This window comes from Heteronotia binoei, chromosome 19 (genome assembly GCF_032191835.1).
Source record: "Heteronotia binoei isolate CCM8104 ecotype False Entrance Well chromosome 19, APGP_CSIRO_Hbin_v1, whole genome shotgun sequence".
Classification (NCBI taxonomy): Eukaryota; Metazoa; Chordata; class Lepidosauria; order Squamata; family Gekkonidae; genus Heteronotia; species Heteronotia binoei.
The window spans coordinates 36,243,234-36,269,066 of record NC_083241.1 but is presented as its reverse complement, the minus strand read 5'-3'; the positions used below and the strand labels follow the sequence as shown (position 1 = coordinate 36,269,066).

General features: G+C 52.1%; 1 protein-coding gene across 2 annotated transcripts in view; it reads right to left on the bottom strand.

Annotated features, from left to right (window-relative positions):
- Positions 1-20,354, bottom strand: part of ISL2 (ISL LIM homeobox 2) — a 61,531-nt gene extending 41,177 nt beyond the window's left edge. The window contains exons 1-5 of one of the 2 annotated variants that reach the window (XM_060259945.1): positions 20,227-20,354; positions 19,267-19,456; positions 17,133-17,401; positions 10,400-10,683; positions 3,243-3,410 (exon numbers count right to left, since the gene is read on the bottom strand). In XM_060259945.1, coding sequence (XP_060115928.1) covers positions 3,243-3,410; positions 10,400-10,683; positions 17,133-17,401; positions 19,267-19,456; positions 20,227-20,284 — 969 coding nt within the window. In that variant the 5' untranslated portion in view covers positions 20,285-20,354. The remainder of the gene's footprint in view (positions 1-3,242; positions 3,411-10,399; positions 10,684-17,132; positions 17,402-19,266; positions 19,457-20,226) is intronic. The other variant, XM_060259944.1, reaches the window with a different exon arrangement.
- Between the last annotated feature and the right edge of the window lie 5,479 nt (positions 20,355-25,833).

Below are 25,833 nucleotides of genomic sequence, written 5' to 3'. Positions count from 1 at the left end.
GCGTTACTCAGCATGCCCTAGAAGTGTGTGGATTGTTTTTCCTTACAAAGAGAATTAGGCGGAAGATGTCTCTTGAAAGTTAAGCGAGCAGTTGAAGAAGAAAAATGAGCACTGAATAACCACACAAAGCAAAGAGACCCTTCAATTGGAGTATTCAGGGCAGACTTATTTAGGATTACAGAAACCAAATAAGGTTACAAAACAGAATGGCAATCCAAACTCATGTTGACAACTGGAAACAGAAGCACTTGCATGGGCAATATTTGAAAGACACAAGAGAACAAAGTTGATAACGAAAGCACCTGAAAGGGGCTCCAAAATGGGCACCTGAAGAAATGAGTGGAAGGACTCGTTCTCACTGCACAAAAGCTGGCTTTCAAAATGCGTAGAATGAAAGCTGAGAAGACGAGCAATAACAGCAAATGTCAGCTTTGCAAGACAGTGGATGAAACCGTCGACCACATGGTCAGTGCCTGCAATAACACTCTCAAACTGACTAGAAAGAGTGCCACAATAAAGCCACAGCTATGTTGCACTGGAATCTTTGCAAGTAGTACGGCTTACCATCGGGGCTGTTTTTTGTAGCAGGAACTCCTTTGTATATTAGGCCACGCTCCTCATATGTAGCCAACCCTTCAAGAGCTTACAGGGCTCTTATTACAAGGCCTACTGTAAGCTCCAGGAGGACTGGCTACATCAAGGGTGTGTGGCCTAATATGCAAAGGAGTTACTGTTACAAAAAAATGCCCTGCTTACCACCAACCATGGGAGCACAAACTGGACAAGATCATAGGAATGATGAAACAAAGATTCACCACAAACAGATAAACACCTGGAGCATAACACCCCCGATCTCACACTTGTAAAGGGGGAAATGAGAAATAGGGTTTGAATCACTGACACTGCAATCCCAGGAGACAGCAGAATAGAGAAGAAAGAACAGGAGAAGATCACCAAATACCAAGACCCACTAACAGAATAAGAACGCCTCTAGGAGTAGACGGTGACCGTCATGCCAGTTGTCATTGGAGCCCTTGGAACACAGCCTAGAAGTCTCAAGAAACACCTGGACATTCTGGGCATCAAATAAATAACACCAGCTCAGCTCCAAAAGACAAGCAAGTCTCTTTCAAGGATACCTCTGCAATTCCCAAGAACTTGGCTAGATCTTGAATTGCAGAATACTATCTACCCTTCACATATCTGACTGTGACAATTCATAATGATGATGGTGGCGGCATTTGAACCTTCCTGTTTCCTTCAAGGAGCATTCCAAAATATCATTTGGTCACTGGATAAGTTTAATTATGCATTACAAACTGCCACCCATTCCAGAAATTATCTGGATGTTTGTGGGGGGAAGGGGGAATCGGGAGGGACAGTGGCTCAGTGGTAGTGCATCTGCTTGGTAAGCAGAAGGTCCCAGGTTCAATCCCTGGCATCTCCGAAAAGGGTCAAGGCAAATAGGTGTGAAAAACCTCAGCTTGAGACCCTGGAGAGCCGCTGCCAGTCTGAGAAGACAATACTGACTTTGATGGACCGAGGGTCTGGTTCAGTATAAGGCAGCTTCATATGTTCATAACTTGAAGCAGCATTTGAAAAGCAGAGGGCTGGATCGAAATCTTCCATCTGATTCAAAATCGGGCAAAAACATCATCTTGTTTACACACTCAAACCTAGTCCAAAATTACTCATTGGCTTTTCAGGTGTTTGCTAGATTTTAGCATCCCAACAGACAAAACCATCGCCTTCATTGTTTATCAATAATCTTAACTGCTTTTAAAATAATGGTTTAAAAAAAAAAGATTCAGCTTGATTTCCTGCCATGCTTTGAGAATACTGAAATTTGTTGCCCGAACGATCAGTGCTAGCACAGCTTATTCTTTCTAAACAGATTCTGTCACCGTAACCTCTGCAAAATGCGGTCAATAAGCAAAGAATCTGGTTTGTCAGGGAAAACAAACGAGCTTCATAAGACACCTTAGAAGCTTACAAAGTTTTATTCCAGCATCTAAACTTTGGCATAGAGCCCCTATGATTCATCGGGAGGGTTGGAATCCGCACAGCTTCAGGTCAAAGCATTACAATTTTCAACCCAGTTGATCAGTCCAACTGAAAAATAATTCCCTTCCCATATACAAATATGCCCCGCCTCACTCCACGTATCTGTGTTCAATCGAGAGACTCTCTTTCCAGAGAGAGGCATAGCAATTAGCCAAGACAAATACCAACAGCCTGTAGGGCTGGATTAGCAGTTAGGCCAAGTACGCATTGACCTATGGGCCCCCATGCCTTTCGGGGCACCATGCCGACTTCCCACCACCATTTTGACCTCTGACCTGGATGGCCCAGGCTAACCTGATCTCATCAGATTTCAGTTAGTACTTGAATGGGAGACCACCAAGAAGGTTCACCGTTGCTATGCAGAGGCAGGCAATGGCAAACCCATCTCTGAACGTGTCTTGCCTTGAGAACACCATGGGTTCGCCTTAAATAGACTGTGATTTGATGGAAGTGGGGGGGGGAGTTCCAATATTATTAAGCCAGCATAAAGGGCACAGAGTGATTGAGCCAGGTTGAGGGAGAACTGAAGCCAGCCCAAGAGGAAAGAAAGTAAGGAAAGGAACAAGTCAAGGTCTGTAAAGTCCCACTGGACCAAACCAGCGGCTCACCTGATCAAGCATCTTCCTACAACTTTCTCCTGCCGTTAGCTCCCAGCGACCAATATTCAGAGATAGACTGCCTCTGACCACGGATGCTCCATTTAGTTGATAGCTTTATCCCTCCACAAATTTGCCTCCTTCCCTTCTACGGTTGTTGTTGTTGTTTTTAAAGAGAACAGATTCTGGGCTTGGTAGGCCAAAGGAGCCCCGTGGTGCAGAGTGGTAAAAGCAGCAGTACTGCAGTTGGAGCCCTCTGCTCATGACCTGAGTTTGATCCCAGCGGAAGCTGGATTTTCAGGTAGCCAGCTCCAGGTGGGCTAAGCCTTCCATCCTTCCGAGGTCGATCAAATGAGGACCCAGCTTGCTGGGGGGAAAGCGTAGATGACTGGGGAAGGCAATGGCAAACCACCCGGTAAAAAAAAGTCTGTCATGAAAGCGTTGCGAAAGCAACGTCACCCCAGAATTGGAAACGACCGGTGCTTGCACAGGGGGATGACCTTTACCTTTTTAGGCCAAAGGAAAGGGAGGGCCTGTTCTCCTTGACCTGTGGATCAGGGGTCCCCCCTCCCCATTTCTTACCAATTGCTGGAAGGCGGGCTGGTCCAGTTCACTTTGCAAGGCAAAGTCGCTTAGCGCTTTCCAAGGAGGCTGGTAGGTCTGGACCTCCACGGCGTTGCCTTGCACGGCGCTGTCATGGCGGATCGGGCTGCCGGCCACCAGCGGGGTCCCAGTCAGGCCCTGCAGGCTCTGGGGGAGGGAAGGGGGGAGAAAACAGTCAGCAAAGATCCCCCCCATCTTGACAACTGGTTCTTAGCAAGCCATGAGTGAAAGTCATCTGTGATTGAAGGTCAAGGTAAAAGGTGATATAGACAGGAGTGGAATTCTAGCAGGGGCTCCTTTGCATATTAGGCCACACACCCCTGATGTAGCCAATCCTCCAAGAGCTTGGAATTCTAGCAGGGGCTCCTTTGCATATTAGGCCACACACCCCTGATGTAGCCAATCCTCCAAGAGCTTGGAATTCTAGCAGGGGCTCCTTGCATATTAGGCCACACACCCCGATGTAGCCAATCATTGAAGAGCTTGGAATTCTAGCAGGAGCTCCTTTGCATATTAGGCCACACACCCCTGATGTAGCCAATCCTGGCCCTGAGCATCAGTTGGCGCATCAAGGCAGGACCAGGGCTGGTCCTTCCGCTAGGAAAACTAGGCAATCACCTAGGGTGCTGGCCTTCTGGGGCATCAGGCATCCCCCCCCATTGTGACTCAATGATGTTATAGAAGCTCACTGGGTGACCTTGGGCCAGTCACTGTCTCTTAGCTTAACCTACCACACAGGGTTGTTGTGAGGATAAAACAGAGATAAGAATAATGTAAACTGGTTTTGGTCCCCTTTGGTGAGAAAAGCAGGGTATGGCATGCAATCAATAAAATATGTAATACCAGATAAAATAATGCACATAAAGTCCGGCTACAGACTTTCAACTAACCTTGAAAGGTGAGGTTAAGAACCCAACAGACAGGGCCTTCCCAGTTGTGGCACCCTGGTTATAGCCTCCCCTTCGAAACATGTCACACCAGCTTTGATGTTTATTTCTTAACTTAGTCCCCAAGTGAAAACTGCTTTCTTTCCCCGTGCTTTAAATGGAATGTAATTTGTAGTATCCAGCTTGCTGGGGGGAAAGTGTAATGACCGGGGAAGGCAATGGCAAACCACCCCGTAAAAGGTCTACCGTGAAAACGTTGTGAAAGCAGCATCACCCCGGAGTCAGAAACGACTGGTGCTTGCGCAGGGGACCTTTCCTTTCCAATTTGTAGCATCTGGCTGCGATGGTGTAGCCTGGAGGGCTTAGTGATGAAATGTATTAATTTTAAAAACATAAGAAGAGCCCTGCTGGATTAGAGCAGTGGACCCTCTAGTCCAGCACCCCATCTCACACAGTGGCCAAACAGTTCCTCTGGAGGGCCAACAACAGGGCAGAGAAGCCGAGTCCTTCCTAAGAACATCAGAAGAGCCCTGCTAGATCAGACCAGGGGTCCATCAAATCCAGCATCCTGTCTCACACAGTGGCCAAACAGTTCCTCTGGAGGGCCAACAACAGGGCAGAGAGGCTGAGGCCTTCCTAAGAACATCAGAAGAGCCCTGCTGGGACAGACCAGTGGTCCATCCAGTCCACCACCTTGTCTCCCACAGTGGCCAGTTCCTCTGGATGCCCAGCGAAAGGGGAGAGAGGCTGAGACCTTCCCCCGATGTTGCCTCCTGGCTCTGGGATTCAGGGGATCAGTGCCTCTGAATGTGGAGGTTCCCCTCAGTCACCAAGGCTGGTAGCCCCTGATAAGACCTCTCCTCCACGAATCTGTCTAATCCCCTTTTTAAAGCCTTTCATTAGCTAATTGCCAACTTTCCCTTCTCTTTGCCTTGTTGTAATTGGTATTTTTCTTTTAAAAACTCTGCTGGGTCACCTTGGAGAGGAAAGGAAAGGTCCCCTGTGCAAGCCCCAGTTGTTTCCAACTCTGGGGTGACGTTGCTTTCAAAACGTTTTCACGGCTGACTTTTTACTGGGTGGTTTGTGTAGTTGATGGTGATGCTAATGCAATCTGGACTGCCAGATTATATGTGGGGTGAAGCCGTAAAGACTGCAGTTTATTTGCATAACAGAATTTTAACATTGATTGTATCAGTTCGCCATTGCCTTCCCCAGTCTTTTACACTCCCCACCCCACCCCCCAGCAAGCTGGGTACTCATTTTACTGACCTCGGAAGGATGGAAGGCTGAGTCAACCTTGGGCCGGCTACCTGAATCCAGCTTCCGCCGGGATCGAACTCAGGTCGTGAGCAGAGAGTTCAGACCGCAGTACTGCAGCTTTAGCACTCTGCGCCACGGGGCAGAAAGCATGCTAAAAAAAGACATATTTCTTAAGAGAGCAAATAAATTTTTCTCCAACTCAGGAGTCGATACATTGTGGGGGGGGGGCAGATCTTATCTATGTTTGCTTAATTTCTAACAAAATGTTTTTTGGGCGGAGGCAGGAAATCAAGAATGCCAAGGAACCCCCTCCTTCTGTCCTATCTGCAAACGCCAGCCGCTGATTTATAGTTCTGGGGCCAATAACTATATGCTCAGAGGCACTTCATTGGAATGATCTGATGTTCTGCTGTCCAGATTACCAACCCCCAGGTGGGGCCTGGAGACCTCCCGCTGTTGTAATTTGGTCTCCAGATAACAGAGATTAGCTACCTATTTATTTATTTATTTATTTATTTATTTATTTATTTATTTATTTATTTATTTATTTATTTATTCGATTTATATCCCGCCCTCCCCACCGAGGCGGGCTCAGGGCGGCTTACAACATAAAATCCAGAACAATAAGATTAATAAATATTAAAATGCGTATATAATAATTTACAATAGTTAAAACAGTAAAACAAGAGCAAACCGCCTGACAGTTCGGTGCTATTCTCACAGCCTTCCTTCGCGGTTCTTAAATACCGGTTGGTTATATGCCAACCGGAAGAGGACTGTCTTACAGGCCTTGCGGGACTGCCCGCCCAACTACCTGGGAGAAAACTGCTTTGGAGGGTGGACTCTGTGGCACTGTACGCTGCTAAGGTCCCTCCCCAAACTGTGCCTTTCCCAGGTTCCACCTAGGGATGCCATCCTCCATACGAACCCCAGAGAGCACTGAGGTCAGCAGGGAAGAACCTGCTGACTATCCCCAGGCTGAAAGAGGTAAAACGACAGAGTACCCGCACCCGGGCTTTCTCTGTAGTGGCTCCACACCTTTGGGACCAGCTTCCAGAAGAAATGCGGGCCCTGCGGGATTTCGAACAGTTCCGCAGGGCCTGCAAGACCATCCTTTTTAGGATGGCCTACACCGATTAAAGAGAGAGAGAGACCGCTAAGAAAAATTTACCATCTCTTGTAATAGCACCAGGATGTCAATTTTATTAATTTTAATTAAATTGTTAAATTAGCTATTGCTTCAAATGTCATTGTATAATTTAATGTATTGATTTAATGTTGTTAGCCGCCCTGAGCCTGCTTCGGCGGGGAGGGCGGGATACAAATGAAATGATGATGATGATGATGATGACCTGGGGATGCCTTGGAATTACGGCTCCTCTCCAGACTACAGAGACCAGTTCCCCTGGAGGAAGCGGCTGCTTCGGAGGGTGGACCCTACTGGCGTTGTACCCCACTGAGGTCCCTTGTCCTCCCCAGACCCCACCCCCAAATCTCTCAGAATGTCCCGACCTGGAGATGGCGACCCTACCCCCCCAATCCCCAAAGGGGACTTGGCAACCCCGTTCCAGTCCCAACATATTCAGGTATTTCCCAAGCCGGTTCTAGCAACCCTCTCTGCAGAGCATCCAGTGCAAAAACTTGACCCTAGAAAACAAGAGGGGAGGGGACAAATCCTGCCCCAAAGATTCCAGCAACTGAGGGAAGCAAAAATAGCCCCAGCCCAAAGGGGTGGAGAAACTAGCAATAGCCTTTATTTTGCTCCCATTCTTGCCTTATCCTGAAAAAATCCACCCCATTTTGCGTCAGAGGCGCTAGATCAAGATGGATAGCCATGTTAGTCTGTCTGCAGCAATAGATAAGTGCCCCTTCAAGACTAGCAAAATTTGGGGCGGGGTAAGAGTTTTCGTGAGCACTTCTTCAGAATGCAGACAGGAAACCTAGATCTCGATTCAGTCCAGGGGGATGCCTCGTCTCGAGCTTCCTTATCCACTGCCATTCAGCAGACTGCTGATTCCTCCACACCTCTCTGCGTCTCATGCCTAAATCCAATCACATCCGCTATTGTCATCCACCAGTTAACGTCATCTGGAAATCAGGCCACTGCTCCAGGATAAGAGGGCAGATAGACTGACATTCTAGCTGTATCTGAAGAAGAGAGCAGTGACTCATGAAAGCTCCACCCCCCCCACCCCCCACAAATGTTGTCTGTCTTCAAGGTGCTCCTCTCTTCTACCGCCCTTCTCCTAGTCACCAGACAGGAATCCCTATCAATAAGTCCTTATCCCTCCCTTCTCTGGGAGAGTCAATGAATGGAAATTAAATCATGTGATTAATGGCGGAATCAGATCGCAATTTAGGCCTCCTCCTCAGATAGGGAGGGGTGGCTCCCCTCCCCCAAGAGGCCATCTTTCCCACAGAAATCAGCTTTTCTTTCCAACCACTTCTCTATCCTCCTTTCAAGCGTTTCAAGGCGCACAGGCCAGCTGGAATGACCTTCTTTCCCGACAAAGCCCGCAGAAATAAATCATATATATATATATATATTTTTCCCCCTTCCCTCTCCAGAATTGTTTTTAACCTCGGCGGGGATAGAGCGATTGCATTTTAAAACAAGCTTGTGATATTGTAAATCTTTTGAACTCATACAGCTCATATTGATTCTGGACGGGGGTGGGGTGGGGGAGGAAGGAAGGAAGGAAGGAAACAAACACGGTTTGTTCCAAGAAGTCGTTTTGGAGGGTTGTAGATTTGCTCCAGGGGGCCCTATCCTCGGAAACCACCCCGCCCCGCCGCCATGGGAAAGAAACTGAAACTCGGGTGGGGGGAGAGCTTTCCATTAAGCGTTTAACGGTGCAACGCCGTGCACGTTTACTCAGAAGTAACTTCTGTTTGCTCAGTGGCGTTTACTCCCAGGTAGACACGCCTAGGACTGCAGCCTAGGAAACGGCAGAAAACAAAACGATAGGAAATCGCCTTCGGGCATTCAAGTTCATTGAATCAAGTTTATCCTAACAGCAGAGAGACTCGCAAAGAGAACAGGCAAAAAACAACCCGAAAGCGACTGTTCGAAAAAGTCCTGAAATCCAATCCTATCCGATCCTTTCCTTTCCTTTGGATTTTTTTGCTTTGACTAATCCGGCAAGCAGTCTAGTCAATTTCACAATGTCATGCCGGAGAATCGCGTCTCAGATTGTTGTCAATTTCACTACCCTGGCAATAAGGCGAAGGGTCCTAAATTCTGGGTTTTCTTCATCTTTCCATAATAATAAGAAGAAGGAGAAGGAGAAGGAGGAGAAGAAGGAGAAGGAGGAGAAGAAGGAGGAGGAGGAGGAGGAGAAGAAGGAGGAGGAGGAGGAGAAGAAGAAGGAGGAGGAGGAGAAGGAGGAGAAGAAGGCAACGTGCTTAAAAAAAAAAGAGATGAAGCATGTAGAAACTGAAAATTATTTCGCACAAGGTCTGCTCCTCTCCACGAACCTTGTATGCGGGAGGAATTTCCCCGGATCTTGACTTAAAAACGTTTATATAGCGCGAGGGTTAAAGCCCTGGATCACAGATACACTGCCAGCATCCCTGTAAGGTAGGGCTGGTGAAAGGACACCCGGGATTAGAAAGATATGATCTAATTCAAGGAAGAGCCGGGATCTGGCGCCTCTTCTTCCCGGTGCAGTGAGCCGTGGGTTCTCCGGGCCCAACGTTTAAATAACGATATTACAAGATTCCGAGATTGCTTTTTATGTAAATATTTTAAAAACCTTTTGCCACCGCCTTTCCCAACACAGCATAATCCGCTGTCCCATGTCCGATCTCTTCTCAAGCGTTCTTGAAAAACATATAAGCTATGTTCAGAAATTGTGTCTTTTTAATTACATTTTTTTTTTTGAAGGAAACAGGCAGAAGTTTCCTGATATAATTTTAAATCGAACAATTTCGGTCAATACTAACGAGAGGCTTGTCCCCGCAGAACGGGGCGGGGCGGGGGGGGGGCGCTATGGTCCACTGAAAGAGGCTGAAAGCCTATTCAAAATGCATCCAGTTTCCCAGTAACGAAATTCCGAGAAATTACTTCCGAATAAGGAACCTGCACCCACAACCCTTTGTCTTCTCAAAGCTTTAAGGGCATGTTTCTGGGGGCGCTGAAACTCCCAAAGGGGGGGAGAAGGGGGTAGATCCTAGAAATCTGGGAGAGTTTAGGGGACGAGGATAGCTGGGAAGTTAGTCCCCCCTTTGCCCGTTGACTCCTTCGCAGTCCCTCCCTCTAGGCAACCCTGTTGAGTCCCAGTGAGAAAGGTGAACAAATGAATAATGAAATTAAAAATGCAAATGAATAATGAAATAATGAAGCAAATGAATAATGAAATTAAAAATGCAAATAAAAGCCAATCAGTCAGCAGACTGGGGAACCGATTTCCTTACTCTCCTCAGCCCCCCAAATCGCTGTCTGACTCGTTGGTATCGAGTTTTCCCTCTGCATAATCCGTCTTGAATTCCAATGAGAAAGGCGGATTACAACATCAGGAAAAGAAAGACATCCAGATAAAAGCCAGCCAATCCATACTTGAAGAAACGATTTCCAAATTCTTCCCACCCACCAGCCCCCGAACGGCCTCTACTGCATTGAATGCCTCTGCACAATCCACCTGTGAGAAAGGCGGATTACAGTACAAATAACAAATAAAGACATGACTACAAATCAAAGCCAGTCAATCCACAGTTGGGGGACCGATTTCCTCCCACCCACCAGCCTCGGAGTGGCCGATTGCCTCTATTGCATTGACTCCCTCGGTACACAATCCGCCTTGGGTGTAGCCCGGTGAGAAAGGCGGATTACAACACAAATAACAAATAAAGAAATAACCACAAATCCAAGCCAGGCAATCCACAGCGGGGGAACCGATTCCCCTCCTCCCACTAGTCCCCGAATGGCCGGGCCAGGGGGCGAGGGGACCGGAGCTGGGGAGGGGGTGGGTGGCGTCTCTCTCCCCTCACCGCCTTGTCGTTGTGCTGCTGCTGCTGGAGCTGCTTCATGAGGATGGACTTCTTCTTGTCCTTGCAGCGCTTGTTCTGGAACCAGACGCGGATGACCCGCGGGCTCAGGCCCGTCATCTCCACCAGCTGCTCCTTCATCAGCGCGTCGGGCCGCGGGTTGGCGGCGTAGCAGGTGCGCAGCGTGTGGAGCTGCTTCTCGTTCAGCACCGTCCGCACCCGCGTCGTCTTCTCCGCCGGCTTGTGCACGTGGGGGCGCAGCGAGGACTGGCGGCCCGGCACGGAGTCTGCGGGGGGTGGGCAGAGGAATGGTGAGCAGGACTTGGGGGTCGCCCCTCCCCTGAGAAGCCCCCCCACGTTTCAGCCCCCCCCCCCCCAGTTTACAGGGGTAGAGGAAGGGTGAGCAGGATTTGGGGGTCGCTCCTCCCCTGGAAAGCTCCCCACGTTTCACCCCCCACACACAGTGTGGAGGAAGGGTGAGCAGGACTTGGGGGGGTCGCCCCTCCCCTAGGAAGCCCTCCACGTTTCAGCCCCCCCCCCAGTCTGGAGGGGTGGAGGGTGAGCAGGACTTGGGGGTCGCCCCTCCCCTAGGAAGCCCTCCACGTTTCAGCCCCCCCCCCCAGTCTGGAGGGGTGGAGGGTGAGCAGGACTTGGGGGTCGCCCCTCCCCTAGGAAGCCCTCCACGTTTCAGCCCCTCCCCCCAGTCTGGAGGGGTGGAGGGTGAGCAGGACTTGGGGGTCGCCCCTCCCCTAGGAAGCCCCCCACGTTTCAGCCCCCCCCCAGTCTGGAGGGGTGGAGGGTGAGCAGGACTTGGGGGTCGCCCCTCCCCTAGGAAGCCCTCCACGTTTCAGCCCCCCCCCCCAGTCTGGAGGGGTGGAGGGTGAGCAGGACTTGGGGGTTGCCCCTCCCCTAGGAAGCCCCCCACGTTTCAGCCCCCCCCCAGTCTGGAGGGGTGGAGGGTGAGCAGGACTTGGGGGTCGCCCCTCCCCTAGGAAGCCCCCCACGTTTCAGCCCCCCCCCCCAGTCTGGAGGGGTGGAGGGTGAGCAGGACTTGGGGGTCGCCCCTCCCCTAGGAAGCCCCCCACGTTTCACCCCCCCCCCCCCAGTCTGGAGGGGTGGAGGGTGAGCAGGACTTGGGGGTTGCCCCTCCCCTAGGAAGCCCCCCACGTTTCAGCCCCCCCAGTCTGGAGGGGTGGAGGGTGAGCAGGACTTGGGGGTCGCCCCTCCCCTAGGAAGCCCCCCACGTTTCAGCCCCCCCCCCCCCAGTCTGGAGGGGTGGAGGGTGAGCAGGACGTGGGGGTCGCCCCTCCCTTAGGAAGCCCCCGTTCTCCCCGTCTGAAGGGGTAGAGGAAGGGTGATCAGGATTTGAGGGGATGGGCTCCCCTCCCCTGGGAAGCCCGCCCCCCATGTACCGAGCCTGGAGGGGAAGAAGGAGGATGATCAGGAGGCGGGGCGTGGCTTCCCCCGGGAACCCCCCCCCCCTCTCCCGCAGAACGCACTTTCAGCCCCCGAGGGCAGAGCCTGCCCCCTGCACATGCTCAGAGGCCCTCTCTTGGCTCCAGACGCCCCGAGAGCAAGGACTGCCATCCTGCTTTGTGAAAACCAAAACATCCAGGGCCTTCCCCCTAAACAGACCCCGCCAAAAAATAAAAAAATAAAATCCTAGCGCGAAGCGTTTAAAACACACAGACGGTACTGTACAAATGGGTTTTTTTTTTAAGTTACTCTTAAACAAATGTTTCAAAAGGTATTTCCTTACTGAAACTGGGACTTCTGTGTCTCTGATTAAGCTACGTGGCTAGGGCTAAGAATGAGACGGCCGACTGCAATGCCCCGACAGAGCTGCACGGCGCGGCCTCGTTTGGAACACCCCTGCAGTTCTGGTTCCCCCGTCTCCAAAAGGGCATTGCAGTCAGAGCTAGGGAAAAGTACAGAGGAAGGTATCTTGGGGGCTGGCGCGCGTGCCCTAGGAGGACAGGCTAAAGAGGCTGGGGCTTTTTTAGGACAGGAAAGAGATGACTCAGGGGTGTGTGTGTGGCATGATAGACGTTTATAACATTATGCCTGGAGCGGAGAGAATTGATCAAGAGACCTTCCTCTCCCTCTCCCAAAAGATTAGAACTGGATGGCATCCAAGGAAGCTGACGGGCAGGAGGTTCAAGGAAATACTACTTTGCACAGAGAGTGATTCCAGGCAGGGGTGGCCAACGGTAGCTCTCCGGATTTTTTTTTTGCCTACAACTCCCATCAGCCCCAGCCAGCATGGCCAATGGCTGGGGCTGATGGGAGTTGTAGGCAAAAAAAAAACATCCGGAGAGCTACCGTTGGCCACCCCTGCGTGTGGATTTCGCTACCGGAGGGGTGTAGCGGTGGCCACAGGAATAAACCACTTTCGAAGATCCATGGACGATTTCAATGGCTCTTGCCTAGCCCTGGTGACTGGAGGGAACCTCCGCGTTCCGAGGCGCTGATCCTCTGAGTCCCAGAGCCGAGAGACCCGCATCAGGGGAAGGCCTCAGCCTCTCTGCCCTGTTGTTGGGCCTCCGCTTGGCCCCTGGGTAAGACAGGAGGCTGGACGAGATGGACCCCTGGTGTGATCCAACAGGGCTCTTCTGGTATTCTTATGAAGGCTTCTCTGCCCTGTCCTTGGCCCTCCAGAGGAACCGGATGGCCCCTGTGTGAGACAGGATGCAGGACTAGATGGACCACTGCTCTGATCCAGCAGGACTCTTCTAATATTATCATGAAGGCCTCGGCCTCTGTGCCCTGTTGTTGGCCCTCCAGAGGAAGTACTGGCCCCTGTGTGAGACAGGAGGCTGGACTACATGGACCACTGGTCTGATCCAGCAGGGCTCTTTCTGATATTCGAATGAGAACCTAAATAGCTCTCCTCAAGCGAATCCCAGAGAGAAGCGTTTAAACCAGGCAGAGGAAGGAGCCAAAAATGTTTATTTTAAAAACGAAGGAAACTGGGACTTCTGTGCCTCTTATTAAGCTACGCGGGTACGTTATCATCAGGGCTTTCTTTGTGGCAGGAACTCCTTTGCCTATTAGCCACCCCCCCCCCCCCGCGCTGCGTGTAGCCAGTCCTCCTGGAGCTTACACTAGGCCCTGTACTCAAAGCCCTGTAAGCTCTTGGGGGATTGGCTACATGAGAGGGGTGTGGCGTAATATGCAAAGGAGTGCCTGCTAAAAAAAAGTTCTGGTGATTATTTTATGAATTATTGTAGAAGGGCTTGGGGCTTCTTCTTCTTTTTAAGGAAAAGGGGTATAGGAAGGTAACCAACCAGGGGTGGCCAACGGTAGCTCTCCAGATGTTTATTTGCCTACAACTCCCATCAGCCTCAGCCAGCATGGCCAATGGTTGGGGCTGATGGGAGTTGTAGGCAAAAAAAAACATCCGGAGAGCTACCTGAATTAGGCGATGAAATTGCTCTCACGTTGATTCTCAGTCTGACTTCAGGTTCTTGGAAGGGGGTCTGTTGTCCCTCCCCAGCACCGGAACAGAAGAAGACGGAGGCAGGCGGCAGGTTTCCAGCGGCGGAGTTCTCCCAGCCAGCCAGCCAGCCAGCCTGCATCTCCCAGCTGCGCAAAAACGCCCCGCGTAATTCCGGGAGGGAGCGAAGCCGCTTTGGAGAGCTGCGGGTCCCAGGAGGAAGGAGGGGGCCGCATCCTGCAGGAGACCGGGGAAAGCTCTCCCCGAAAACCAGGCCGCGGGTTAGGCAGACTGGGGAGGGTTTCTCTCCCCTGGGGGGGGGGGGCGGGTTGGCAGTGGGGGGTTTAAAAGATTTTGGGGGGGGGGGTGGAGATTAGCGGTTGGATTCTTTCTGGGTCTTGCGCCACGGCCGGGCTAACTTGCTCAGGAAAGAGCAGGGAAATTAAGGGGAAGCGAGGGGGGGGGGGGTTCCTAATCGCAACCGGGTCCTTTCCACACCCTCTTCGTCGGCCCCGCGGCTGCCCCCAAAGAATCGCCACCGAAGCGCCGGGGAGAAAAGCGCAAAGGGCGAGTGACCTCGCTTCTGGGCTCCGCGCGGGAACCGTGGCGACCCAGAATGAAATAAACGCGTGGATAAATGAAACGATGAAGACCGAATATCGATCAGGCTGCCCCCCCCCCCAAAAAAAAAACACAACAAAACAACACAACAACAAAAATCAGGTCTCTAAACTGCCACCAAAAACCATGGAAGCGGCCCGATGGCCACCCAGCCGGCGAAATGCGTTTTAAAAATCGCTTGAATGTCTAAAGAACTCTCTTTAAAAAAATAAAAATAAAATAAAACCAACGGTGAATGGGAGCCGGATCCGCCTCTGGTGTCCCCGACCAGATCTCATCCACCTCGAGAAGCCCTCCCACAAACGAAATAGCCCCAGGGCCAGAGAGAGGAGCGCCGGAAGCCGAGGGCCCACGGCTCCAAAAAGGCCTCGCCGCCGCCACGACATTCCCAACGCCCGCGTTTGCTAAGGAAACACCGGGGTGCTGTTGAAAAGGAGAGGCCCGGGAGGGAGGGAGGGAGGGAGGAAGGAAGGAAGGAAGGAAGGAAGGAAGGAAGGAAGGAAGGAAGGAAGGAAGGAAGGAAGGAAGGAAGGAAGGAAGACTTCTACTTCATAACAATCTCAGTCCTACTCGTTTCTAGGCAGGTTTCCTGAGAACTAAGTCCCCCCCCCCCCTTTCTTACTTCCAAGTAAGCAACCTGCGCTTGTGTAGAGAAATGAAGTGTGTCCGAAGCCCGTCGAAGAAGAAAAAGCTGAACCAACAGCTATCGGATCGAGCTGTCTGGGTGGAAGGGAGCGTTTCCCTTTTTTAAAGGGAGGTTAAAATATCCAGGCGAGCTGTCCGGAGCTAAAGCTGTTTCCAAGGCGGTGACTGCCTCTTCAAGGAGGGCGATGGGGGGGGGGGGCTGCCATTAAGCTGAGAATGAAAGGAGGGGGGGGGGGTTCGTTTGAGGGAAGGAAGGAGAGGTTGTGTAGGAGTGCCTGGGCCAAAAAAATCCAGTCAGGTTCCTGTCTTTGGCACGCAGGCCAAAGGGAAGAGAAGAATCAGGCCGTCTTTTCCTTCTGCTCTGGGAAGAACTTGCCAGAATGGCGGGACTGAGAGAAGAGGGAGGGAAATGACAGATTCGACCCTCTGCCCCGGAACCGTTTGACCCCGAATCCCGGACTGGACAGGGGCTGGGGGAGACGGCCTTTCTTCCCTCGGGAACGACAGAAGAGGAGCCCTGGATTCAAGCGTAAAGGCGCGCAGGGCGCCATCCTGAGCAAGACAGCGGAGACGTCAGTGCAGGACAAGAGTCGCGAGGCGGGCGCCTCCTTTGCCTGGCTGGGGAGCTCCGGCCCACCGAGACGAGTCTGGCTACAGATCCTGGGGCTTTCGCCTCGGCCTGGGGGGGGGGGGGGGGTGCAGATCCAGCCCGGAGCCTGCGGAGGGGCGACACGGCTCCGCTAGCCTTCCGAGAAGGCAGGGTTCGATCTGGAGCCCCTCCGGTTCCCTTGCCTTGGGAGCGTGGGCTGCCTCTGGAGATCCAGAGAAAGCAGCTAAGGAGAACCTTTCTTTCTCTCCCTTCCCGGGATCTGTAGCTCTCTCCCTGTCTTTTGGGGACTGCCCCCCCCTTTCTGGATCCTCTGTGGCTGCAGCCGAAGCAGAAGGTCTAAGACACTCCCTCCCCCCCAAGTCCCTCTTCCTGGATTTCTCGCGCTTTTACTCTGTGGACCTGGAGGAAAGAGAGGGGCGCTGGGGCAGAACCTGGCCTGGAGTTTTCCCTTGGAAAAAGGCGGGTTTAAAATGTTCAGATATCAATTCTTTCAAATTAAGCGGAGCTGGCGGAAGGGGGGCGGGGGAGATAGAAGGGTCTCGGAGGGGGAGGAGGCTGATTCTCCCCTGGAAGACGGAGACCCAACTCTGCGCCCTCCTCGGGGGTCTTTCCCGATCTCTCCGCCGCCTTCTCTCCCTCTCCCCTCGGGCTTCTGCAAAAGACCTCCCAGCGCCGAAAGTGGGGAGCGGGGAGGACGCCTGAGCAGAAGGCGAAGAAGGGAGAGCGGGAGGAGCGAGGCCTCCCAGGCCCAGCGGCTCTGGAGAGCTTCAAAAGCCCGGACCCCGCGTCTCTCTCCAGCTCTCTCTGCCCCCCCCCCCCGCCCTCCAGAGTCCCGGGATCGTCGCTGCAAAAGCAGAAGGGACAGGGCGGCCCTCAAGGGGCCTGGGGACAAGTCCAGTCTGGGAGGGGGGGAGGAAGAAGAGGGGAGAGGGAGAGCGAGAAGGAAGAGAGAGAGAGAGAAAGAAAGCGAAGAGAAAAAAGAAAACCAAAAAAGAGAAAAGAGAGAAGAAAGAGACGAGAGAGACGAGAGAGAGAAGAGAAGAGAAAAAAACAGAGAAAGAGAAAAAGAGAAAAGAGAGCGAGAGAAAGGGAGAGAAAAAGAGAAGAGAAAAAAAGAAAACTGAGAAAAAGAAAGAAAGAAAGAAAGAAAGAAAGAAAGAAAGAAAGAAAGAAAGAAAGAAAGAAAGAAAGAAAGAAAGAAAGAAAGAAAGAAAGAAAAGAGAAAACCGAGAAAGAGAGAAATAGAAAAGAGAGCGAGGGAAAGAGGGAAAGAAAGCGAGCGAGCGAAAGCGAGACAGTCAGGCAGAGAGAGACAGAGGAGGGGGTTCCTTGCCTGGCCTTCCGGGGATCAATGGAGGCTCCTCGGGGCCGAGTCCTGCCTGCTGCCTCCTCCCACCCCTCCCTCCCCGGCGGGTCTGGCCTACCTGCCAGCTGGAGGCCCTGGCGGGCGGCGGGGAGGTGTCCGGGGCTGCGCGGGGGGCTGTCGGCGGCGGCGCGGTCGAGGAGGAGGCTGTGGTCGGCGCGGCAGAGGAGCTCGTGGTCCCGCAGCGAGAACTCGTCGCCGGGCAGGAGCTGGCGGCTGCACACCGAGCAGCGGAAGCACTCCAGGTGGTAGACGTGGTCGCGGGCGCGCATCACTAGGTCGCTGCTGCTGAAGCCGGCCGCGCACTTGGCGCATTTCACCCCGAAGAGCCTGCGGGCGGTAGAGAGGGGACAGAGCCGTTAGAGCCCGGCAGGCAACCCCCCAGCCCCATAAGGCCTCCCCACTGCACGCTCCCGGGGCAGAGACCCACCCCCTTGGCTGCAGAGTGCGCCTTTAATCCGGAATTCCCTCGCATGGAGGGACAGCAAACGATTGCGTTGCTATTCGAGAATCGTGGGCTAAGAGCCTGCGAATGCATTGTTATTCGAGAATCATGGGGGGGGGGGAGACAACAGCAGAACGCATTGCTATTCGAGAATCGTGGGCGAACAGCATGCGAATGCGTTGCTATTTGAGAATCGCTCTGAGGACGGCACGGACGGCAGGCCAGACTCCTACTAGGCCCAGCGACGCCACCCGAGTAGGAGCTTCGTGTGCCCGGAGAGGGAACAAGGATGCAACGGATAATTTAAACGCCCTATATGTGACTAATATCTTCGTGCTTTACAGCAGGGTATCGTTATACGAATAATATTTTCCTATCTGATACTACAACACAGTATAGTATGTACAGAATTATTCTTATCAGATTCGAGACCAGCAGCGCCTTAGAGAGCCACAAGAGTTCCAGGGTGTCAGCTTCCGAGACTCAAAGCTCCCCTCGCCAGTATTATTATGGTATAGCGTTCGTAGGTTCACTCGGAGGCGAACCTCACCGGATTTCAATGGGAACGCCGTTCTCGTTTCTTATTCTCAACGTGGGTCAGTGTCTAAATAAACCTCCTATATGTTGTTATCCATTATGAGAATGCGTTTCGTACCTTGCAGTACAGTATTTCACGAATAATATTCCCTTATCTTACATTACAGTACAGTATAACATGTACTGCTATATGATAGCCGGCAACATCTTAGCAACCATAGGAGTTTTAGGGTGTATGAGCTTTCGAGAGTCAAAACTACCTTCGTCGGTAATATTATGAAATGTAAGCTTTCGTGTGCATGCACCCTTCTTCAGACGAGAAGTGTGCATGCACACGAAAGCTTACATCCTGAATAAAACTTTGTTGGTCTTAAAGATGCTACTGGGCTTTTGCTTCGTTCTACTGCATCAGACCAAGACGGCTGCCCACCTGGATCTAGTAATAGTATGGTTTCGTATACTGTAGGTTTACTCGGAAGGGAATCCCACCGGATAGCAATCGAAAAAGCCCATTCCCAGCAACTGTTCCAAATGCGGGTCAGTTGCAGCGAGAAGGATAAAAAAAAGGAGGAAATATTCTTGAGGTCTACGGAGGCGGGGGCCAGAATCTGCACACCATTGGAAGCCGCTCCGACACCCACAAGGGTTTACTTCCGAGAAAACAGAGCCAGGGACGAATGGTTTCGTTCCCTGCCTCTCAGAGCTAGAGAAATTCCGATACAGCCTCTTTCCCGGGAGACTCAACAACCAGAGGGGTTGTCGGTTCTCAGGATCCACTGGGAGATTTTTTCGGGACTTCCGGTCGCCGGGAGTTCAAAGAGCAAGGAAGCCATCCCACCCTTGATATCCCGCCCACCCGCCCCCTGCACTTCGAGGAAAAAAAAAAAAAGTTTGATTTCGTTTCGTTTGCAGATGAAAACGAAAATGAAAAGGGGGGGGGGGGTGAGGAGAGACGGTTCCAGCCCTTTTGCTTGTCTTGCTTGGGATTCTCTGGCTGTGATCGCACATGCTAAATAATGCCGTTTCGATCCACTTTCAATGTACTTTCCAGCTGGATTTTACTGACGTGAACTGGCAAGATCCAGTTTGAAAGTGCATTTAAACTGGATCGAAACCACTTTATTTAGCATGTGTGATCACAGCCTTTCTGTTAGGGAATGGGATGGAGAGGGAGACAGAGAGAGAGAGAGAGAGGCGGGGGGGGGCACATCACCTGATATAATCCCTTTTGCAATAGGTTTTGCCATCGCGCACGAAGCAAGTGCAGTTCTCGTCCAAGTACTGGCTACAATCCGCGCATTTCAGGCACGCCGCGTGCCACTCCAGGTCCGGGGAAACCTTCAGGATGTACTGGTCGTGGATTTCGCTCCCGCAGCCCACGCACATGGCAATCCCGGGTTTCTCTACCGGGGGAGGGGGAGGGGGGGAAGGAAACGAGCAAAGGACACTAAGAAGGGACCGAAACACTCTCCGCAGGATTTCTCTCCAAAAAGAACCCCCCCCCTCCCAAACAACGCATGGTGGGAAATAGGACAGGGGGACCCCACGAATCAAGCCAAGCTCCCCACACACACACACACACACACCATTTTATTCCCTCTTGATACCCCAAAAAGCAATCGGCCCCCATTACTAGGGAGGGGTGGGAATTAACTGCAAATCTCGCATTTGGGCAGTTTTCAAGATGATCTCTCCTCCCGGCCGCCTGGATTACACTGCAGAAAAAGCAGATTGTCAAAATCGCTAGAGCCAAAATGGCCAGATTCTGACGGGTAGAATTCCTGTGTCCAAATAAGAACGTTGTAGTAATGATAAGTCCTTTCTCCTCTCTTTGTAGGTTTTTAATTCACTGTCCAGAAAGAGATGATAGAGATAGAGAAAGAACCCCCCCCAATAAGCAACCCCATATAAGAACCCAGAAAATGCCGCAATATTATTGAGATCTCTTTTTAAAAAAACGCAAATCAAAAGCGAAGCGACTGCGGCAGGAGAACCCCTGTTTAGCCTCACTTGCCTGCATTTATTTCCCCCCAAAGAGATTCCACTTTCTCTGGTTCCCAAAGAAGCGAAAACTCCAACCAAACCACAGTCCAATGCAACCCCGTCTTTGCAGATAACATTCAAACCAGAGAATCACGGCTCGTTGGCGGAAAAGAGGACAAGATGCACTTACTTTTGGAATGATCCCCCATAGCCCCCAGGAAAGGATGCGCAAAAATAATATCCACCATGCAGAAAAGAGGGGGGCACACAAGTCTGGCGGCGCGGAAAAGAAGGGGGGAGGCATCAAACCAGTCCCCGACCCCACCGCCTTCTGTTGCCCAACTAACCAGATTCTCTGGGAGCAGTTGAGAAGGGGAGGCGGTCCTGTCCCACACGCAGCATGACGTCAGTGCGCCAGGCACCGCCCACCGAGTCCCTGGGAAAAAAAGAGGGGGGGCCCCGGAGCGGTGATGTCACCGAGCAGCCCCCAGAGACGATTGGCGGCCGGGGAGAAGGCGAGAGCTGATTGGCCGAGAGCGAACAATGGAACGCTGGACGTGGGGGAGCCGGGTGAAAGGTGACGGGTGGGGGCAGCCCCCCTCCCCGGTTTCTCCAAAGGCTCCCCCCGGAGGAGACCCCCGGGCAGCGGAGGGCTGGGCAGACGCGGCTTCCCAGCGGCGAGACCGGCTCCCCGCGGGGACTCTCCTTGGAGACATGCATCTGATCTCGTGCCTGGCATGCCTCAGGAATGCAAAAGAGCAGTTTATTGGGAGGGGAATGTGTTGCCCTCCAAAGGGTCCGTAAAGGAGGGAACTAGGAATTGTGGTGGTGCTGATAAGGGTCACAGTCAGATATTTGCCCGGTGTTGTGTTGGAAGTGCAGATGGATCTTCGCAGGATTCTTGCTGAGCCAAGCAATTTTACATTTTTTTTTTAAATTTCTCCTCCTTCTTCTTCCTTCTTCTCTCCTTCTCCATTCTTTTCCTTCTTTTCTCCTTCTCCTCCTCTTTCTCCTCCTTCCTTTTTTTCTCCTCCTTCTCCTTCCTTCTTCTCTCCTTCTCCTTCTTTTCTCCTCCTCCTTCTCCTCCTCCTTCTTCCTTCTTCTCTCCTCCTCCATCATCGTCATCATCATCACTATTACTATTATTAATTAGAATAAGAATGGTTATTGTTGCTGCTGCTGCTATTATTGTTGTTGTTGTTGTTTTTTCTAAAATGTCTAGATGGGTGTACATTTTCTATGTGTGCCCGTGGCTGCCCTAGTTTGAGTGGGATATTCGGTCGGATCCGGCCCTGCGCCTTCTCTGGCACTGAAAGGGGCTTTCTCTGTGTAGGGACTTGATACTGGGCGCAGAAGCCTAGGCAGCCAGCCAGCCGCGCGGACCGATCCTATGTATAGTTGTCCAGCAGCAGTAATTCCTACTTTAGTCGATGAGAACTTGGCTCCCAAGTAACTTCGCATAGTAACTGTGTAGTAATTCCTAAGCCGCTGTGCATAGCCTCGCAGCCTTGAATTGCCCCCAAAAGATGCAGGAGGGAAGCTCTGATGTTTTATTTTTATTTTTTCCTGATCTTGCAGAGAAAATCTGTCTGCTTTTGAGAAATCCTCCACTCCACCTCCGCCCCTCCCCTCCGGCTCTGCTTGTTTAACATTCAAACTAGAGAATCTGGCGTTTGGTGTGGTGATTAAGTGTGCGGACTCTTACCTGGGAGAACCGGGTTTGCTTCCCCACTCCTCCACCTGCAGCTGCTGGAATGGCCTTGGGTCAGCCATAGCTCTCGCAGAGCTGTCCTTGAAAGGGCAGCTTCTGGGAGAGCTCTCTCAGCCCCACGTACCTCACAGGGTGTCTGTTGTCGGGGGAAGATGATAAAAGGAGATTGTGAGCCGCTCTGAGATTCTCTAGCTGCAATCCCACACACCAAATAATGCACTTCCATCCACCTCCAGTGCCCTTCCCGACTGGATTGTACCGTGCGAACTGGCAAAGATCCATTTGGAGAGCGCATCGAAAGTGGATTGAAAGTGCATTCTTGAAGGCTATGTGATCGCGGCCTCTGAGATCCAGAGCGGAGGGCGGGATAAAAATCCAGCGCCGTCGTTGTCGTCGTCTTCTTCGCAAGAAAACCTCCGATGGAAAAGGTTCACCTTCAACCGCTTGTCACGTTGTAGGCTCCGGTACCAAGGGGGGCGGGGGGGGGAGCGAAACCCGCCCTGAATTGGCTAGAGGTTCTGTTTGTTTCTCTTCCCCGTGGGAAGCGACCCAGGCGAACTGGAGAACGGCGTCTCCCCGGGCTTTCTCCTGCCTTAGCGCATTGCCTTCTTCGGAAGAAAGTAGAGCAAAGTCGGAGTCCAGTTAGCACCTTTAAGACCAACGGAGTTTTATTCCGAATGGGAGCTTTCGTGTGCATGCACACTTGGGGGGAGAAGAAAGGTGTTCATATTGACACCGAGCCCTCCCCCCCCCGCCCTCCCAACAGTCATTTTGTTTGTGGGGGAATGCTTTTATTTTATTTATTTTTTAAATGGCATTTTCAGTGCCAACCGGAGAAGGTCGATTCAGACGGGCAGCCGTACTGGTGTGAAGCGAGGAGAGCGAATTCGGAGTCCGGGGGGCACCTTTAAGACCCACAAAAGTTTTATTCTGGGTTATAAGCTCTCCTGTGCACGCGCACTTCTTGCATGCACACGAAAGCTTATTATGCCCAGACTAAAGCTTCGTTGGTCTTAAAGGTGCCCCCCTTCCGGACTCGAACTTTGGACGCTTTGAGACACGCTAAAGATCCAGTTTCCATCCACTTATTTGCAAGTAGGATTTGCTATTGCGCGCAGTAAAATCCACCCGCAAAGTGCGTCGAGAGTGAATTGAAAGTGTGTTGCTGAGTGCGTGTGAAAGCGCCCTTTGTTCGCTTGTAGAAGGGATTCTCGTTTTGGATGATTCTCACGCCTAAAATACGATGCGAGGAATGGTTTGGGACTAGCGACATGGTTGGATGCTCTACTTTGCTTCTCTTGACCGCTGGTGCGCTGGGCATTTTTCTCCAGCCCGCCAGAGATGCAGGGGGGAAATCGGAGACATCTCGGGGCTGTTTTCGGCTTGGGTTAAAAAAACAAACAAAATACAAGTAATTCTACCCTCTTTTTCCCAATTTTATTTTAAAAGGTTACTTATAGTAGAGGTGGGCCTGGAGTTGCTGTAGAGCAGTGCGGGGGGGCAAACTGCAGCTCAGGACTGGAGCCACATGGAGCTCTTTCACACATATTGGGTGGCTCTCGAAGCCCCCAGCCCATCGGCCAGCCTGCACGAGGCGTCTCTTTAAATCACTTCTCCAAGCCAAGCCAGCCGGTGACTTGGAGAATGGATTTAAAGTTGCTTTCTGTTCACCTCTCCCTCCCCTATCTTCTTTCTTTCTTTCTTTCTTTCTTTCTTTCTTTCTTTCTTTCTTTCTTTCTTTCTTTCTTTCTTTCTTTCTTTCTTTCTTTCTTTCTTTCTTTCTCTCTTTCTTTCTCTCTCTCTTTCTCTCTCTCTTTCTTTCCTCCCTCCCTCCCTCCCTCCCTCCCTTCCTTCCGAAGTCCACTGTGCTCCCATAAGATAAGGCATGCAGGAAGTATCTAAGGCACAGGTGGCCAAACTGCCGCTAGGAAACCACATGTGGCTCTTTCGCACATATTATGTGGCTCTCGAAGGCCCCACCACCCCATTGGCCGACTTGGCGAAGGCATTTGTCTCTTTAAATCACTTCTCCTAGCCAAGCCAGCTGGTGACTTGGAGAATGCATTTAAAGTTGCTTTCTGTTCACCTCTCTCTCCCCTATCTTCCTTCCTTCCTTCCTTCCTTCCTTCCTTCCTTCCTTCCTTCCTTCCTTCCTTCCTTCCTTCCTTCCTTCCTTCCTTCCTTCCTTCCTTCCTTCCTTCCTTCCTTCCTTCCTTCCTTCCTTCCTTCCTTGGGGCTCTCAAACATCTGACGTCTATTCTACGTGGCTCTTTGGCTAAGCAGGTTTACCCCCCCCCCCTCCCCAGAGAGTGGCGACGTTTATTGCAAGGCTTGCAGTGTTGACGATCCCCCAGAAGTCTTCCCTTTAGGGCGAAAAGGAAACCTGGCCACACAGTTTCCGCGGTTCACAGCGTTGCCGACCTCCAGACAACTGAATGCAACGGAATGGCAACTGATTTCCTCCCCAGGCGACAGGGATCCGTTCCCGAAAGAGAAGGCGGCCGTTTCAGTCTTTAAGGCACGATCCGCCTCTGAAGCCCCTCTCCTCTCCTCCCCAAACCCCGCCCTCTCCGGGCTGCAGCCCCCAAATTCCCAACAGTTCCCCCAACCCAGGCTAGCAGCCCCGCCCTCCGCAGAGGGTCTCCGCTCTAACGCCCACCGGCGTCAACGTATTGGTGCATTTCTTGCTACTTTCGGGAGTCATTTCTTGCTGCTCACTTCTTCAGATCCAGCTAGAAGGCGTGTCCTTATACATGAACATATGAGGCTGCCACTCTAAATCAGACCGCTGGGCCCATCAAGGGCAATGTTGTCTACTCAGGCTGGCAGCAGAGGTCTTTCACAGCACCTGGGATCTGAACCTTTCAGCTGGAGATGCCGGGGATTGAACCTGGGACCTTCCGCCTGCCAAGCAGATGCTCTGCCTCTGAGCCACGGCCCCTCCCCTATAACACATGGACGCAAGAAGCTGCCTTCTGCTGAACCAGACCCTGGGTCCATCGAGGTCAGTATTGTCCACTCAGGCTGGCAGCGGCTCTCCTGCAGGATCTCAGGCAAAGAGGTCTTTCCCATCACCTCCTGCCTGGTCCTTTGAACTGGAGGTGGGGGGGATTGAACCGGGGACCTTCTGCATGCCCAGCGGAGGCTCTGCTCCTGAGCCACGGCCCTTCCCAGCATTAACGTCGGACTTGGAGCCAAGTAGGAAGTAGGAGGCTGAGCAGCAAAACGGGGCGGGGCGGTCCAGAAAGAAGGGGTCCTCTGGCAAGGGGAGGAATCCCCTCCAGAACTTCCCGATGGGCTCTGCTACACCCCACAACTGTGCTCACTTCGGGGACTCGCCCAGAGTCCTGAGATGCGGAGGGCGAGGCTGACGTCAGAGGTGGGGAGTGGGTGGGTCTCTCTGTAGCAGTGTTGGAATTAGTAGCAGCCAGCCGGTCACAGTAAAAAAGCAGGGGAGTAAACTCGACAGGGCGAGGGCGAGAGCGCTGGGTTGGGCCACCTTTGGTTTTCTTTGGGAATCGATCTAAGTGAAATCCGTGCAAATCCGAAGCAATCTGACCCCTGACTTCAATAGAGTAGGGTGTAACTCTGTTTTGGACTGCAGTCAAGAATCAGTCAATAGGCGAGCCTTCCTGCCAGCTTGCCCCTCTCTGCCTCCCTCCCTCCCTTTCTCCCTCCTTCCCTTCCTTCCTTCTTTCCCTCCTCCCTCCCTCCCAATCTCCCTCCCTCCTTCTCTCCCTTCCTCCTTCCCTCTCTCCCTCCTTCTCTTCCTACCTCTCTCCCTCCCTTTCTTCCTTCCTACCTCCCTCTCTCCCTCCTTCCCTTCCTCCCTCCCTTTCTTCCTTTTTTCCCCTCCCTCCCTCCCTTTCTTCCTTCTTTCCCTCCTCCCTCCCTCTCTCCTTCCCTTCCTTCCTCTCTCCCTCCCTTTCTTCCTTCTTTCCCTCCTTCCTTCCTCCCTCCTTTCCTTCCTTCCTTTCTCCCACCCTCTTTCCCTCCCTTCCTCTCTCTCTCTCTCCCTCCCTCCCTTTCTTCCTTCATTCCCTCCTCCCTCCCTCTCTCCTTCCCTCCCTCCCTCCCTCCCTTTCT